This window comes from Podarcis cretensis (genome assembly GCF_951804945.1).
Source record: "Podarcis cretensis genome assembly, chromosome: 7".
Classification (NCBI taxonomy): Eukaryota; Metazoa; Chordata; class Lepidosauria; order Squamata; family Lacertidae; genus Podarcis; species Podarcis cretensis.
This window is the reverse complement of record NC_137176.1, coordinates 90,807,484-90,824,901: the sequence shown is the minus strand read 5'-3', so window position 1 is coordinate 90,824,901 and position 17,418 is coordinate 90,807,484. Positions and strand designations below refer to the sequence as shown.

The 17,418-nt window shown below is 46.1% G+C and overlaps 1 protein-coding gene and 1 long non-coding RNA gene across 2 annotated transcripts in view; one reads left to right on the top strand and one right to left on the bottom strand.

The window, feature by feature from the left end:
• Positions 1-17,418, bottom strand: part of RHPN1 (rhophilin Rho GTPase binding protein 1) — a 62,374-nt gene that overhangs the window by 34,054 nt on the left and 10,902 nt on the right. The window contains exons 2-3 of the mRNA XM_079984313.1: positions 7,100-7,215; positions 243-371 (exon numbers count right to left, since the gene is read on the bottom strand). Coding sequence (XP_079840439.1) covers positions 243-371; positions 7,100-7,215 — 245 coding nt within the window. The remainder of the gene's footprint in view (positions 1-242; positions 372-7,099; positions 7,216-17,418) is intronic.
• Positions 11,788-17,418, top strand: part of LOC307220619 — an 83,850-nt gene continuing 78,219 nt past the window's right edge. The window contains exon 1 of the long non-coding RNA XR_013840996.1: positions 11,788-12,061. This is a non-coding gene — a long non-coding RNA (uncharacterized lncRNA). The remainder of the gene's footprint in view (positions 12,062-17,418) is intronic.

The following is a 17,418-nucleotide window of genomic DNA, read 5'->3' as shown; positions in this document are numbered from 1 at the left end:
GCCTCCATGGACAGTTGTGAGTCCAGAATGACTCCCAGGCTGCGCACCTGGTCCTTCAGGGGCACAGTTACCCCATTCAGGACCAGGGAGTCCTCCACACCTGCCCGCCTCCTGTCCCCCCAAAAACAGTACTTCTGTCTTGTCAGGATTCAACCTCATTCTGTTAGCCGCCATCCATCCTCCAAATGGGCTCTGGTTCCAAATTTCGGGGGCAACTGCTGCCACCTGCCACCCCTCCTTACCTGTCATTCTGGTAGACATCCATGCAGCTGTTCAGCTCCTCCAATTCCTCCTTCAGCAGCTGCAGGTTGGAGTTGACGTAACTGAGTTCTAAGGCAACCGTTTCCTTTACTTTGTGGTTATTGGTGGCCCTAAAAAAACAAAGGAGGGAGAAAATGCCACCTTATTCATCCCACTTGTTTCACACCTATCTGCAAAGGGGCTAACCTTGCAGAGCTGCTTCCTATTACTATTATTATTATTCATAATAATAATAATTTATTATCCGCCTTCCACCTTAAGGTCCCAATAAGGGTTACAGCATTAAAAGCAACTTAAAGCAACTTGCAGCCCTAACAATAAGGTGTCCTAAAAACTTGAACTTCAGGTGCCAAAGGCCAGGATAAAGAGGTGCATCCTCAGCGTTCACCAAAAGCTTCACACCACAGAGGGGCCACCACAGAGAAGGCCCCGTCTCTCTGCCAATCTCAGCACCCGAGAGGATCTGTAAGAGGGAGTCTTTCAGATATTTGGGGCCCAAGTCATTTAGGGCTTCAAACACCAATATGAGCACTTTGAACTGGGCCCGGAAGCAAACCGGCGACCAGAGCAGCTGTTTTAAAACAGGGGTTGCACGAGATCTACTAGAAGGGAACCCCAGATGATAATCTGCCTGCTGCATTTTGGAGCAACTCAATTTTCCGAGTTGCCTCCAAGGGCAGCCCCACAGAGACCGTGTTGTAGTAATCTAACCTGGAGAGCACAGAGTACACACACTCTTTTGCCCACTACACTGCCCCGGGCATTCACACAGGTCTCAGCTAGATGCAAAGATAAAACTTTATTCGCATTAGCCAATGACCATAGCAACATTAAAACATTACAGTATACGCAGAAAAGGAAATTTGACTCGCTTTTTCCATACAAAGGGTGGCAAACATATACCATCAGGCTTAGAAGTCTCCCAAACTAAACCTCAAGCACAGCTACTATACGGGGCTCAGATTTGGACCTTAGCACTTTGGAAGCTGTTCAATCAAAGTTTCTAAGGCAGATTTTTTCTGTACCGCCGTGCGTCCCAAATGCATCGTTGAGACTGGACACAAGTCTCCCTTCAGTAGAAGTACGGACTTGGCAAAGAACTCTTAACTTCTGGCTCTGCCTAAACTCAAATCACCCTGGTTTACTATCCCTAGTACTTCAAGACTCCCATAAAAGTGCCTGGCTTAAAACTGTCTATCAAAAACTTCACTCTTGTGACCCATCCCCACTCACTATGGGCCCCACTAAAGCAAACTCCCTGCTTATTTAACTTATATGCAGAACTCATCATGCAAAATGCTGGGCTGGATGAATCCCTAGCCGGAATTAAGATTGCCGGAAGAAATATCAACAACCTCAGATATGCAGATGACACAACCTTGATGGCAGAAAGTGAGGAGGAATTAAAGAACCTTTTAATGAGGGTGAAAGAGGTGAGCGCAAAATATGGTCTGAAGCTCAATACTGTATCAAAAAAACGAAGATCATGGCCACCGGTCCCATCACCTCCTGGCAAATAGAAGGGGAAGAAATGGAGGCAGTGAGAGATTTTACTTTCTTGGGCTCCATGATCACTGCAGATGGTGACAGCAGCCACAAAATTAAAAGATGCCTGGTTCTTGGGAGGAAAGCAATGACAAACCTAGACAGCATCTTAAAAAGCAGAGACATCACCTTGCCAACAAAGGTCTGTATAGTTAAAGCTATGGTTTTCCTAGTAGTGATGTATGGAAGTGAGAGTTGAACCATAAAAGAAGGCTGATCGCCGAAGAATGGATGCTTTTGAATTCTGGTGCTGGAGGAGACTCTTGAGAGTCCCATGGACTGCAAGAAGATCAAACCGATCCATTCTGAAGGAAATCAGCCCTGAGTGCTCACTGGAAGGACAGATCATGAAGCTGGGGCTCCAAGACTTTGGCCACCTCATGAGAAGAGAAGACTCCCTGGAAAAGACCCTGATGTTGGGAAAGATGGAGGGCACAAGGAGAAGGGGACGACAGAGGACGAGATGGTGGGACAGTGTTCTCGAAGCTACCGGCATGAGTTTGACCAAACTGGGGGAGGCAGTGGAAGACAGAAGTGCCGGCATGCTCTGGTCCAGGGGGTCACGAAGAGTCGGACACGACTAAACAACAATAACAACAACAATGCAAACAGGTCTCAGCTAGCTTGGGCCCCGAAAGACAGAGGAACAAAGTCCTTTTGGATCGGGCCAAAGGACCGTCTCTGCAGCCCAGCATCCCCTCCCCTAGTGATTCATGGAAACTGCTATTTCCAAGGCAAAGCAGCTCCAACACTGCAGATAACATCAGAGACCTGTTCCATCACTCCCTGGTGCAGAGTGCCATGGGGAGGGTCCCTGCCACAGCTCTGGAGGAGTTTGGGGTCGGTGACCCAGAAGATGCCTCTCAGCTCCCAGGACATCCGGTGTTTTGCTCCTCAATTATTTCCCGAAGCTGACGCAGAGCCTCCTGTGCATTCTTCCAAATCTAGCAGGGCGGCAGGGTTAAGCAGCCCAGACTCCCACACTCCCGGCAATCTGCTTCGGCTTTCGATTCCTTCCTTGAGAAAAGGAGGGTGCAAGCGATTTGCCCCTTGCGTGGCCGGCAGGCCTCCTTCGCTGCTGAGCTCGGCTTGCAAGACTCGTGTCCTGCTAACCCAGCAAGTTTTATGTTGCCTTGAGGAAGCCAAAGCCAGGAGAGGCGAAAGCCTCTCAGTTGTTTTATTTTTATTTTAAAAAAGCATGTTCCTAGGGGATCTGTCAATACAAAAGCATATTTTCCAACATCTTTCCCTGTTCCCCTTAAAACTGCTCCTTCCAGTCAAGCTTGCAAAAATTTACCATTTGCCCGATAATAAATGTTGGAAATGTAATGAGATTGAAGGTACATTTTTTCACCTTTGGTGGACATGCCCAAGGATTAAGACCTTCTGGGAGATGATTTATAACGAAATGAAAAAGGTATATTCAAATATACCTTCCTGAAGAAACCAGAGGCCTTTCTCCTGGGCATGGTCGGCCAATTGGTGCCAAAGAAGGATAGAACATTTTTTATGTATGCAACAACAGCAGCAAGAATACTCATCGCGAAGTATTGGAAGACACAAGATTTACCCACCCGGGAAGAATGGCAGATGAAGTTGATGGACTATATGGAACTGGCGAAAATGACTGGCAGAATTCGAGACCAGGGAGAAGAGTCGGTGGAAGAAGACTGGAAAAAGTTTAAAGATTATTTACAGAAATATTGTAAAATTAATGAATGCTAGAAAAATGTTGGAATGAAGTTATATGGCTTTAGTAGAAATGTTATAAGGAATTAAGTATAAATAGATTAATAGAGTAATAAAGGAAAAAATAAGGTTAGAATGTGCTAAGATAATTATAGGATAGAAAACAGAGGAAGATGGAAAGGAATTGCTGAAACAATTAATAGAAGTGGAATACAAAAAGGGAGGTGTGAGGAGGTCGCGGAAATAAGTGAATGAAAGATAAGATATTGAAATTATTTGATGTGTTTTAAACGGTTTGTGTTTTGTTTTGTTAGTTTAATGTGTTAGTGTTATGTAGTGTTTTTGTATTGTATTGTATTGTTCTTCTTTTTCGTAGTGTTTAAAAGTAATAAATATTATTTAAAAAAACAACAACTGCTCCTTCCAACCACTGATTCTCCATTTAAACACAGGCACAAAAATCTCCCAACCTGCACGATGAACTGCTGCCCCAACAGAATCTGTGTTGGAAGTTCTCCATAAACAGCCATCAGCATTTCAGGGTGAATTATTCCAAATAAACACATTGTTATACAATCTTGCATTACAGACAAGTTTTTGTAAGCCAACTCGTAAAAATAATAATATTTTATTTATACCCTACCCTACCCATCTGGATGGGTTGCCCGAGCCACTCTGGGCGGCTTCCAACATACGTAAAAATAATAATCAAACATCAAACATTAATAGCAAGAATCTAAGAAAAAGTCACAATAATTATTATTGTGTTTTTAATATTCTGTTGGGAGCCACCCAGAATGGCTGGGGAAACCCAGCCAGATGGGCAGGGTATAAATAAATTATTATTTTTTTAATTATTATTATTATTATTATTATTATTATTATTATTATTATTATTAAATAAACAAGTTACAGATAGGTAGCCGTGTTGGTCTGCCGTAGTTGAAACAAACAAACAAACAACATTCCTTCCAGTAGCACATCAGAGACCAACTAAGTTTTGGAGGCAGTGAGAGATTTTACTTTTTTGGGCTCCATGATCACTGCAGATGGTGACAACAGTCACAAAATTAAAAGACGCCTGCTCCTTGGGAGAAAGGTGATGGCAAACCTAGACAGCCTCTTAAAAAGCAGAGACATCACCTTGCCAACAAAGGTCTGCATAGTAAAAGCTATGGTTTTCCCAGTAGTGATGTATGGAAGTGAGAGCTGGACCATAAAGAAGGCTGATCGCCGAAGAATGGATGCTTTTGAATTCTGGTGCTGGAGGAGACTCTTGAGAGTCCCATGGACTGCAAGAAGATCCAACCTCTCCATTCTGAAGGAAATCAGCCCTGAGTGCTCACTGGAAGGACAGATCCTGAAGCTGAGGCTCCAACACTTTGACCACCTCATGAGAAGAGAAGACTCCCTGGAAAAGACCCTGATGTTGGGAGAGATGGAGGGCACAAGGAGAAGGGGGCGACAGAGGACGAGATGGTTGGACAGTATTCTTGAAGCTACAAACATGAGCCTGACCAAACTGGGGGAGGCGGTGGAAGACAGGAGTGCCTGGCGTGCTCTGGTCCAGGGGGTCACGAAGAGTCGGAAACGACTAAACGACTAAACAACAACAAAGTTTGTTATTGGTATGAGCTTTTGTGTGCATGCACACTTCTTCATGCATGCACACGAAAGCTCATACCAATAACAAACTTAGTTGGTCTCTAAGGTGCTACTGGAAGGAATTTTGTTTGTTTGTTTTAAAATAAACAATTTATATCAAATAAATCAATATTCAGTAATCCACTAGAATTCAATAGTAAACAGTAACAGAAAGGCAACTTCTTCAGTGATTTTAATCAATGCCTTTTTCTGCACATTTTGTCCCAGTAAACACATTTTGCATTACTCGTCTAGATAACAGAATTGCAAAATTCAAAGGAAGTGTGAGTTTCAGAGGATGGCTGTGTATTGGAATCTGCACGTTAAGTTTGCTTTGAAGTGACAACTGCACCGAGTTTCTTCCCCGTCTGTTACCTGACTTGCACTTCTGCAGCTGCTGCAATCTTCCCTCCCTTGCCCCGGCTCACCTGTCAACCCCTGACCTCTTCAAAGGCTGCTGTGGAGGCCAGAACCAGTCTGGGAAGCTGCTGAGTCACTTCTGCGCTCCGTGAATCACATCCTAACCCTGTCACAGGTCATACGATGCTAGTTTTGCCTTCCAAACACAGAATCCGAGCTGAATTTTCTGGGCACAGATCTGAACGTCCTGGAAGGGTTGAGGGGTGTGTGACTGGCTGGCTGGCTAGAACTCTGAACAGGAACCAACCCATGCTGCAACACTTTGTTGCAGTTGCAGCTTGCAATGTTTAACGGATGCATTTATCAAACTTTTTTTTTCTGGGTACCCTTTCACCCCTGAAGGAAAGACACCAGCGAGGCAGTTTCAGGAAGTACTATCTCAAAGCAGGGGTTTGGTTCAAAGGGTTCTATTCAAGAACGAAAACATGCATCTCCAAACTCCGGGAACTGCTCTGTGTTTGCAGATTAAGAGCATGCTCAGCACTCCCAGAGCCCATGTACAAGGCAGAGAGCTTAAATGCTCTTTCCACACCTAGTATCCCAGGCAAACCTAGCATGGAAAGAGCTTTTAAGCTTCCTGCCTTGCTTAGGGCCAGACCAGCACTGGATTTATGTATAAGCTAAACCAGCTATAGCTTACGGCCCCACTCTCTTGGGGGCCCCCAAAAAATTTAAAGGAAAAAAATTTGGATATACATTTCCAAAATACCAAAAAACCAATAAAATAAAAGCTATGTACAGCAACAGTGTTTTGCGTTGTGTAGGCTCCTATGATGTAAGTCATGGGCCTCGCCTGCTAGCCTGCTCCCTAAAATATCACTGGTTTGCTCCTTTCTATATATAGGGTGCCTACATTCTGCATGGACTGGTTGCACGGCAACATGTACAAATGGCTTTAGATACCTATTAGGTCCATAAATTACCATATAGCATATAAAAATGTAAAGGGACTCCTGACTGTTAGGTCTAGTCGCGGACAACTCTGGGGTCGCGGCGCTCATCTTGCTTTATTGGCCAAGGGAGCCGGCGTACAGCTTCCAGGTCATGTGACCTGCATGACTAAGTTGCTTCTGGCGAACCAGAGCAGCGCATGGAAACGCCGTTTACATTCCCGCTGGAGCGGTACCTATTTATCTACTTGCACTTTGACGTGCTTTCGAACTGCTAGGTTGGCAGGAGCAGGGACCGAGCAACGGGAGCTCACCCCGTCGCGGGGATTCAAACCGCCGACCTTCTGATCGGCAAGTCCTAGGCTCTGTGGTTTAACCCACAGCGCCACCCGCGTCCCTAATAAAACCTTAGGTTTACCAAAACGCTTTGGAACACTGCGCCCGACTTTCTGCATCACGGCAAAAGGTGGAGCGAGTCCTTGGGAAGCCCCGCCCCCCTTTTGATTATTATTTAGTAAATTTGCATACCACCCTTCATCCGTAGGTCTCAGGGCAGTTCACAGAGTTAAGTTTCTAGCCCTCAACGTCTTGCAGATACACCCGACGATGGAAAGGGGAAAACAACCAGATGGAGACGAAGAACAACAAACCTGAAGAGGTTCTCTGCCCCTGCCCGCATCCTCATCTCCTTGTTGATCTGCTGGTTGATTCGCGCCCGGCGGTGCTGCAATTTGCTGCGCTGAGTCTGCGCCAACGGATCACAGCCCTGTTGCAGAAAGAGGAGGAGAAACATTGCTTAGCCCAGAGGGACTTCGATGAAAGGTCCCAGCTTCCATTCCTGGCATCTCCAGGCAGAAGGAGACAGCGGTGGCTTAGTGGTTAGAGCAGGGTTTCCCAAACTTGGGTCTCCAGCTGTTTTTTGGACTACAACTCCCATCATCCCTAGCTAGCAGGACCAGTGGCCATGGAATGATGGGAATTGTAGTCCAAAGACAGCTGGAGACCCACGTTTGGGAAACACTGGGTTCGAGTGCTGGGCTAGGACCTGGGAGAGAGAGCAGGGTTCGAATTCCCCACTCAGCCACGAAGAGAGAGATAAAACTTTATTCGCATTAGCCAATGGCCATAGCAACAGTAAAACATTACAGTATACGCAGAAAATGAAATTTGATATAAGAGCACGATTTAAAGTCCTGAATCAGCAGTTGGTTAGTGGCCCTTATTCTGATTGTCCCTGCCATGAACCTGGCAACCTTTGCTGTTTTCTGCTCGTTTTGATCTGATAGATGGAAGCACGCTGTGGCAGTGGTTGAGCGCCCTGGGATGGTTAATATGAGTGGGGTGACGATCTCGTTCCTCAGGTCTTTGTGGAGAGTACAAGACAGGAGGACGTGTGCCGCTGTTTCGCTGCTACTATATCCACAGGGGCAAAGACGTTTCTCAGGCGGGATCTTTCGGAATCGACCCTCAAGTGCCGCAGATGGCAAAACATCCAGTCTTGCAAGTGTAAAAGCACGTCTATAATTTGGGATAATAAGTTTGTGCAGATATGGGGCCAGAGAATCAAAATGGGGAGGTGGAAAATGAAAATACCAAGGGCAGAATTTCCTTATAGTGGCCAGGTTGTTCTGATGTTCAATACAGTGGTGCCCCGCAAGACGAATGCCTCGCAAGACGAAAAACCTGCTAGACCAAAGGGTTTTCCGTTTTTCGAGGCGCTTTGCAAGACAAATTTCCCTATGGGCTTGCTTTGCAAGACGAAAACGTCTTGCGAGTTTTTTCCCTCCCCCCCCTTTTTCTAAGCCGCTAAGCCGCTAATAGCCGCTTAGCCGCTAATAGCGCTAATCCGCTAAGCCGCTAATAGGGTTGCTTTGCAAGATGAAAAAACCGCTAGACAAAGAGACTCGCGAAACGGATTATTTTCGTCTTGCGAGGCACCACTGTATCTTTTAGATGTTGAGCAATTAGACTGTTTGCTTTAGTGGGGCCCATAGTGAGTAGGTGTTGTGGGGACAGGCCACAAGAGTGAAGTTTTGGATAGACGGTTTTAAGCCAGGCACTTTTATGGGAGTCTTACTAGGAATAGTAAACCAGGGGGATTTGAGTTTAGGCGGAGCCAGAAGTTAAGAGTTCTTTGCCAAGTCCGTACTTCTACTGAAGGGAGACTTGCCTCCAGTCTCAATGATGCGTTTGGGATGCATGGCTGTAAAGAAAAAATCTGCCTTGGAAACTTTGATTGAACAGCTTCCAAAGTGCTAAGGTGGTTACCAGCTTGCTGAGCGAGCTTGGAGCGGCCGGCCCCTGTCTCTCAGCCTAACCTACCTCACAAGGTTGTTGTTATGCCTGGCCCACGACACCTTTGGTAAAGGCTGTTCTCCAATTGGAGCGCTCGCAGGCCAGTGTTTCCCAGCTGTCGGTGGTTATACTACATTTTTTTAGATAAGAAGGGACCTGCTGGATCAGAGCAAAAGCCCATCAAGTTCTGCATCCTGGATCTCGCAATGGCTAACCAGATGCCCTCAAGAAGCCCCCAGGCAGATGGCAAGTGTCCTCTTCTGCTGGGTGATGCCTCCTCTGCACCCATGGAGAGCTGTGGTCAATTATGGCTTCGGATTTACACTGGAAGTTGTAGCCACTTTGTGATTTCAACCTTTCCCCATATATGGGGAGACAGGAAAGTTGCTTCCATCTGTTGCGACTCCCAGCTCCCACCAGCCCCAGGCACCAGGGCCAATGCTCAGCTGGAGTCCCTTGACGGCCAAGGGAGCCAGTGTGGTGTAGTGGTTAAGAGCGGTGGACTCGTAATCTGGTGAACCGGGTTCGATTCCTCGCTCGTTCACATGCAGCTGCTGGGTGACCTTGGGCCAGTCACACTTCTCTGAAGTCTCTCAGCCCCACTCACCTCACAGAGTGTTTGTTGTAGGAGAGGAAGGGGAAGGAGATTGTTGGCCGCTTTGAGACTCCTTTGGGTAGTGATAAAGCCGGATAGCAAATCCAAACTCTTCTCTTCTTCTTCTTCTTCTTCTTCTTCTTCTTCTTCTTCTTCTTCTTCTTCTTATGCCTGATACATTTGCCCTGGAATAGGTGCGGGGAATGTTGGGCCTGCCAGATGCCGCTGAACTACAACTCCCATCAGCCCTGGCAAGCAGTGGTTGGGGGTGATGAGAGGGCCAAAGGATTCCCCACACCAGCTCTTCAGCAAAGAAGCAACTCTGAGACTGACTGCCCCAAGCATGACTTTCCTGGAAGGAGAGCAGCTTCCTGATTGAGAAAATTGATTTTAGAATTAATTGATTTTAGAACAGATTGTGATTTTATGTAAACTGTGTTACTTTTACTATTGTTAGCCGCTCTGAGCCCGGCTTCGGCTGGGGAGGGTGGGATATAAATAATGTATTATTATTATTATTATTATTATTATTATTAAGGATACAATTCGGAGCAGGAAAACTGTGTCTGTCACCTTGAACTCCTTGGAGCAAAAAGTGGGATAAAAATGCAGTAATTAAGGGGCAGGAATGGATATGTGGGGATAGAGTCAGTGACACCCCTTTTGCGATATCGGGGTGGACTTGGCGTCCTTTTGATCCTTTCCTGCTCTGATTCCACGGTCCCCCTGCACGATCACTGCAATTTCACAGACCATCGCTTCAGCGTTTTCATTTCTTGACTCTCTATTTAAAAATGAATTTGTTTTGCTCTTACAGTCCTCTGGCTTGCTGCTTATTAATTTGTCCTAATGTTAAGTGTGATCTTTAATCTTCCTGGGGCTTTCTACACTGCCCGGAAAACTCCTGCCCATGGGCCCCTGACGAATGCAAATGAATAAATAAATGAAGTGTGAAATGAAGAGACCAAATACCGTATTTTTTGCTCTATAAGACTTACTTTTCCCTCCTAAAAAGTAAGGGGAAATGTGTGTGGGTCTTATGGAGCGAATGCAGGCTGTGCAGCTATCCCAGAAGCCAGAACAGCAAGAGGGATCACTGCTTTCGCTGCGCAGCGATCCCTCTTGTTGTTCTGGCTTCTGAGATTCAGAATATTTTTTTTCTTGTTTTCCTCCTCCAAAAACTAGGTGTGTCTTATGGTCTGGTGCGTCTTATAGAGCAAAAAATACGGTAACTTTCCAGTGGAGATGGAGACATAGAGACAGGTTTGCTCTGTGCCGGACTTTGGGGCTCTCCTGGAAAGTCTAAGGCGAAGCAACGGAATAATAACAAAAATTAAAAAATAAAACATAATAAAAACACAGCAAACGTCAACCATTGAAAACTTCCTGATACAGAGCTGCCTTCAGATGTCTGGGGACGCTGATACTTTGAGCTCCTCCATCATGTGCTCAGATGTGAAATTAAAACCATATATCCAAAAAAACCCTTCCCCATATATCCTGGCTAAGTGCCGTTGCGAGTAACGTAACATTTCAATGACCTGGAGAATCTGACCAGAACTTTCGAAAATGGGTAAGGTCTTGAGCATAAGTTTGCAATTCTGGGCAAGGTTTACTGGGGAGCTGGTTCCCACTGAATCCAGGGGGCTGGTTGTCCAAATAAAGGCTCTGGAATTTGCACACACTGGGAAAGCAAGGGGGTGGGGAGACAAGAGAAGAGACGTGGGCTTGTTTTTAAGCGCCCCCACAAAAAAAGGAGGCGATTCAGTTTCTCCAAGGCTTGTGGCAATGTGCAACAAAAGCTCTGCCCACGTGAGAGAAGATCTTTTTGTACTGATGCACGATTCCGGTAAATGACGACACATAGCTCTCGGGATTCCCAGAGGAGCAAAGAAAAGGACCTTTGAGCAGGGTGGGTGAGTCAGAGACCCAGCGTGGCAGGCAGACGAGGCCCCACTTTCCTTGCAAGAGCACAAAGGGTCAGCGAGAACTTTTGCAACACAGCCAAAGGGGGTCAGGATTCCTTTTGGGCAAGGAACAAACTTGTTCCCTGAAATATACTCAGAGTCGAGAGTGGATTTCATGCTCTTTATTCAGCTCATAGTGGTGAGGAGGGAATGGAGATCCCCTCAAAGTATCTGCTTTATATACATTATTTACACAATGGGCTGCACGTGATTGGCTAATTTCGGAATTCTCCTGTAGGCCAATCAGGTTGTGGATTCACTTCTATCTGGAGCTGGATTGGGTCACCAATCATACTGCTGCATTGTTCTAGGACCAATCAGACTGCTGCATTCTGAATCCTATTGTTCTAGGACCAATCAGACTTCTGCATTTTGGATCCTATTGTTCTAGGACCAATCAGACTGCTGCAGTTTGGATCCTATTCAACTCAGTACAGTACATAACATTCCCTGTCCCATAAAACAAATAAATGGCTCAGATTGTTTAGGGGAGGGAAACGTAAGGGTCAGGCCAAGTCCAAACCAAAGACCAGGCAGAACAGCTCTGTCTTGCAGGCCCTGAAGAAAGATGTCAAGTCCCGCAGGGCCCTGGTCTCTTGTGACAGAGCGTTCCACCAAGTCGGGGCCAGTACTGAAAAGGCCCTGGCCCTAGTTGAAACCAATCTAAACTTCTGGAGGCTCGGGACCTCCAAAGTGTTGTTATTTATGGACCTTAAGGTCCTCTGCGGGGCATACCAGAAGATGCGGTCCCGTAGGTACATGGGTCCTATGCCGGATGGATGAACTTTGATCTTTTAAAGCAATTAATGGTTAATAATAATAATTTTTATTATTTATACCCTGCACCAGTCACTCTGGGCAGCTTCCAACACATATTAAAACACCATCAAACATCAAACATTAAAAACTTCCCAATACAGGGCTGCCTTCCGATGTCTTCTAAAAGTCAGATAGTTGTTTATTTCATCGACATCTGAAGGGAGGGCGCCACCACCGAGGAGGCCCTCTGCCTGGTTCCCTGTCAGCCAGGGAACCAGCAGAAGACCCCCTGCGCTGGACCTCAGTGTCTGGGCTGAGCGATGGGAGTGGAAACTTCAGGTCTTCAGAGCCAAGGCTGTTTAGGGCTTTAAAGGTCAGCATCAACACTTGGAATTGTGCTCGGAAACCTACTGGGAGCCAATGTAGGTCTTTTAGGAGTTTGGAATAGCCTGGAACAGCCACTCACTGGCTTTCTAAAGGAGTGGCGACATATCTTTTCTTTTGTTCCCGCGACTGCCGGTTCAGGTTGCATATCTTTAAAAGAAAACCAAAAGGCTTCACACACACAACAAAACCAACCCCTGGAAATTTACGAGGCCTGGGTGGGTCATTAAGTTACATGAGCGGAGCTGAGCAGCGAAATTTATTGCCTCAGAGAGAGGAGGATTAGGAAGGCGATCTATAAAGGAGCAGCAAGGCTTCTCCGAGCCCCGATGAAACACACCACCAAACGGTCTTATTGTATCTGGCGGGCTCCGTGCAAGGAGAGAAGGGGTCAAAATCCAGAACTGCTGCAAAGGAACGGGCAAGCTAAGGGCGAGCTATTGTCCGGCACGAAATAGGAGAGCCCAGCCTTGCGGCAGGACGATGACAGAGGAGCAAAATAGGAAAACGGTTCTACACAAAAAGTGGCGACAGATGTTTTATTCCAGGCGCCCCGAACCGGAGTTTAGTTTCCACTCGTGGACTTTGGACCTCTGACCAATGGAAGGTTTTCAGGAAACGACCTGAGTGAATGCCCCAGAACAGTCTGCCTCCTGGTCCCATGCAAACATAATGCAAATGCACACCTCAATTCAGGAGCTCAACTGCCTTCTTTTAAATGCTATGCTAGGTAACAGGACCCCTGACCATGAGGTCCAGTTGTGGCCGACTCCGGGGTTGCGGTGCTCATCTCGCTTTATTGGCCGAGGGAGCTGGCGTACAGCTTCCGGGTCAGTGGCCAGCATGACTAAGCTGCTTCTGGCGAACCAGAGGAAGCCACGGAAATGCCGTTTACCTTCCCGCCCGAGCGGTACCTATTTATCTACTTGCACTTTGACGTGCTTTCGAACTGCTAGGTTGGCAGGAGCAGGGACGGAGCAACGGGAGCTCACCCCATCGCGGGGATTCGAACCGCCGACCTTCTGATCGGCAAGTCCTAGGCTCTGTGGTTTAACCCACAGCGCCACCCGCGTCCCTAATGCTATGCTACTTAGCCCCTAAAGACTTTATTTGCTCCCACTGCCCAATATCCATTAACTCCAAATTCCTTTTCATAAAATCCCATGAAATATTATCAAAGGCCTTCTCTGCGTCAAGAAACATTAATGCCGCTTGCTTATCATTCCTGGTCTCTGTTGTTGTTTAGTCGTTTAGTTGTGTCTGACTCTTCTGACCCCATGGACCAGAGCACGCCAGGCACTTCTGTCTTCCACTGCCTCCCGCAGTTTGCTCAAACTCATGCTGGTCGCTTCAAGAACACTGTCCAACCATCTTGTCCTCTGTCGTCCCCTTCTCCTTGTGCCCTCCATCTTTCCCAACATCAGGGTCTTTTCCAGGGAGTCTTCTCTTCTCATGAGGTGGCCAAAGTCTTGGAGCCTCAGCTTCAGGATCTGTCCTTGCAGTGAGCACTCAGGGCTGATTTCCTTCAGAATGGACTCAAGAGTCTCCTCCAGCACCATAATTCAACAGCATAAATTCTTCGGTGATCAGCCTTCTTTATGGTCTAGCTCTCACTTTTTAAAAGATAGTGGGGCAAAATCAGCTGCTTTATCTGCATTGCAAGCGGGGTTAGACTAGATGACCCCGAGGAGGTGGTGGTCTTCTGTTGCCATGGTTAGCAAACAGCATAAGAATAATCCAGCATAAGAAGAAGACCCTGACGTTGGGAAAGATGGAGGGCACAAGGAGAAGGGAACGACAGAGGACGAGATGGTTAGATAGTGGGGGGCCACCAGGTGGCGCATTGGAAGATGGCCAGCAATAACATCTCTCCGACCCACACGAGGTAATAAAGAGGCTGCTATGGGAAGTATGCAGCCTTACTACCCTCCCAAGGATATGGGGGGGGGGGACAGCCTTGCCAGCGACGTCCATAATGCACCCCCGGATTCGAAAGAAGGGGGTGTAGGACATTTGGCATCAGCCCTCGGTGGGTTCAGCGCTTCCTGACGCTATCTCCAATCAGCGCCATGGTTCGCTTCAGCTCGAAAATACAATTGGAAATATATAATTGGAATGAAGCTGAAGCACTTACATCAAGCAAAGGTCAAGAGATAAGGTTGCTGATTAATGCATCCTCTGTGTTCGGAGCGACGGGAGGAGACAAATAAATCAAGCGATGAACCACCATTACGAGACTGGTATGTGTGGAGCGAAAAAAGAGGGGGGGGGGTGTGGAGGAAAAAACTTTCATTTTCTTTGCCTCATGTGAGTATTTATAAACCTCCACCCCAGAGAGACGAATCGTCGCCTTTTACTAATCGCAAGCAAGAATTGAAGAGCTGTGTGGAGTGAATTATCGATTGAAGAGAGGACTGGTAAATATGGAGTGCGGAGGAAAAATTCTATGATGCAGTTTTTAATGGCATCTTGTTAAGACAGGCTTGTCGAAGAAAGACGAGGGGAGGAGGACCAGAGTCATTGGAATGTAAATGATGGATTGAAAGTGATAACCTGGAAGAGCCCCTTTGTGATATATGTGGCAAGCTGGGGAAAATTAATAGGACGGACCGAGGATAAATTTTTTGAAGAAGGAGAGGAATGGCGGCTGTCCTTATGAGATATGACCTTTGGAGTGTGCAAAATCCATGCAGATGTTGTTTGTTCCTAACCTGCTTGCGAAGATTATCAGAGATTGCAAAGAAAGGAATACATGATAACAACAAGATGATGAAGAAGTAATAAAGAGACTATCTGGACAGAGCTGGATAGAACCGTTTGATAAAAGCAGTAACAGAAGTGATGTTTTGATTCTCGTTCAGAGCTTGATGTAAGGGTACCCCCAACAAAATTAAAAAATCTGGTTTTATAATTTGGAAGTAATATGATTTGGAAATAATGTGATTGGATTGGCCTGTTAATAAAAATTATGTTTTTTAAAAAAGAGATGGTTGGATAGTGTTCTCGAAGCTGCCAGCATGAGTTTGACCAAACTGTGGGAGGCAGTGGAAGACAGGAGGGCCTGATGTGCTCTGGTCCAGGGGGTCACCAAGAGTCGGACACGACTAAACACACACATCTTTTAAAATGAGGCCCCAGGAAGCGATCTGTTAAGGACTTTTTAAGAGCAGGTTCTCTCACTTTGGGCTTGAGGTGGTGGAGAAATGGGCCAGCTGCTCATTGGAGAAGGAAAACTAGCTAGCAAAGGCCACAATTCCTACTAGAGATAAGCGCAATTGCTATTTAAAACTCTGCAAGCACCCGGCAGTTAAGCCCGATATCCTTTCACTTTTTAGCCCTCTCCCTCGATTGCAGTTTCTAAAATATGTCACAATGCACTTCATTGTACCCAGTTTTTTGTGGGGTGTGTTTTTTTCTGCAGACTAAAACAGGATCCGGCCATTAAGGTGAAATTCTCCCACACAGAGACCTTTTCAGAGAAGAAGAAAAGCAAAACTAGCGAATTAAGACTATTATAAAATCAGTCTGACGCCTGGCTACAAAAAGCAGTGCTTACCACATCTGCGGAACTCCCTGCTCAAGGAGAACTGACAGTTGTCGCTTGGCTTTTTAGGAAACTTCCAAGATGTTATAAGCTTTCCTAGAGCACCCGATTCGCATGGCACTAACTTGGTGCCAACTGCCTTCTCCTGTGTGGTTAAAGCACCCCTGGGGAGGTGGGATTACTTAGGGGGGCGCTAAGTGGCAAGGGTTCAAAGCAGGAGCTCTACCAAGTTCTCCATCTTGATTCTTCATGAGAAATCCAGCAGTGTGTGTCCCATAGGGTTGCCATTATTTCAAAAAGCAAAAATCCAGACATTTAAAAAAAATGTGTGTGTTTTCGGGAGGGGGCGCACAAAGCTGTTGAGCTTGATTTTTTCTTTTTCAAAATCTCAAAAAAAGGAAGAAGAAATTTCTGAGCTATTTTCACCCCCTGAAAACAATAATTGGGAATACAGTCTTAGAAATGGATTTATTTCACAAACTTTCTTACGAATATTCAAAATAGTGAACAAACACAATAACTGAATTACTACAGAAACTGGTTGACAAGAATTACCACCCCAATGTATCCTCTAATTGCCTGTGGCCTCTTTGAGATAAAGAGCTTTTATGGGATATCAGAAAAACTCAAGTTGTCCTATGCAAAGAGTACAGTATTCCTGCAACTAACAAGACATGTTCCTTCCTATTACAGTGGTGCCTCACAAGACAAAAAGAATCCGTTCCATGAGTCTCTTCGTCTTGCGGTTTTTTCGTCTTGCGAATCAACCCTATTAGCGGCTTAGCGGATTAGCGCTATTAGCGGCAAAGCGGCTATTAGCAGCTTAGAAAAAGCGAGAAAAAAGCGAAAAAAATCGCAAGACTCGCAAGATGTTTTCGTCTTGCGAAGCAAGCCCATAGGGAAATTCGTCTTGCGAAGCGCCTCGAAAAACGGAAAACCCTTTCGTCTAGTGGGTTTTTCGTCTTGCGAGGCATTCGTCTTGCGGGGCACCACTGTAGTAACACAGCCAATACAGATCAACTGTGGGTTGCAAAAAAGGATTTATTCTTAGCACTTGACTCCATAGTTTTGTGTCTATGAGAGTAGCCAAAACCTGAAGCTGTGCTGAATTTTTGAGCTATTTTTTAATGAAATTCGGCAATATCTACACTTCCAACATGGGTTGCCGTACATCCAGATTTTCCCAGGCATTTTTGCAATTTCCACTGTTTCCAATGACCAGATCCTGGCTATGTCCGGGATGCTGCAGACGTATGGCAACCCTACCCACTGGCTCCCACTGGCAGAAGAAACAGTGCTCGAACTCGCAACACTTTTTTTTTTTTTTTTGCCAAAGGACTGTGTTTGCCACACATTTCGGTCAATGGGTACAGGAGAGGGCTAGGTGTGTAATAAACAAAATCTGCCCTTATTCCCTTATGGGGT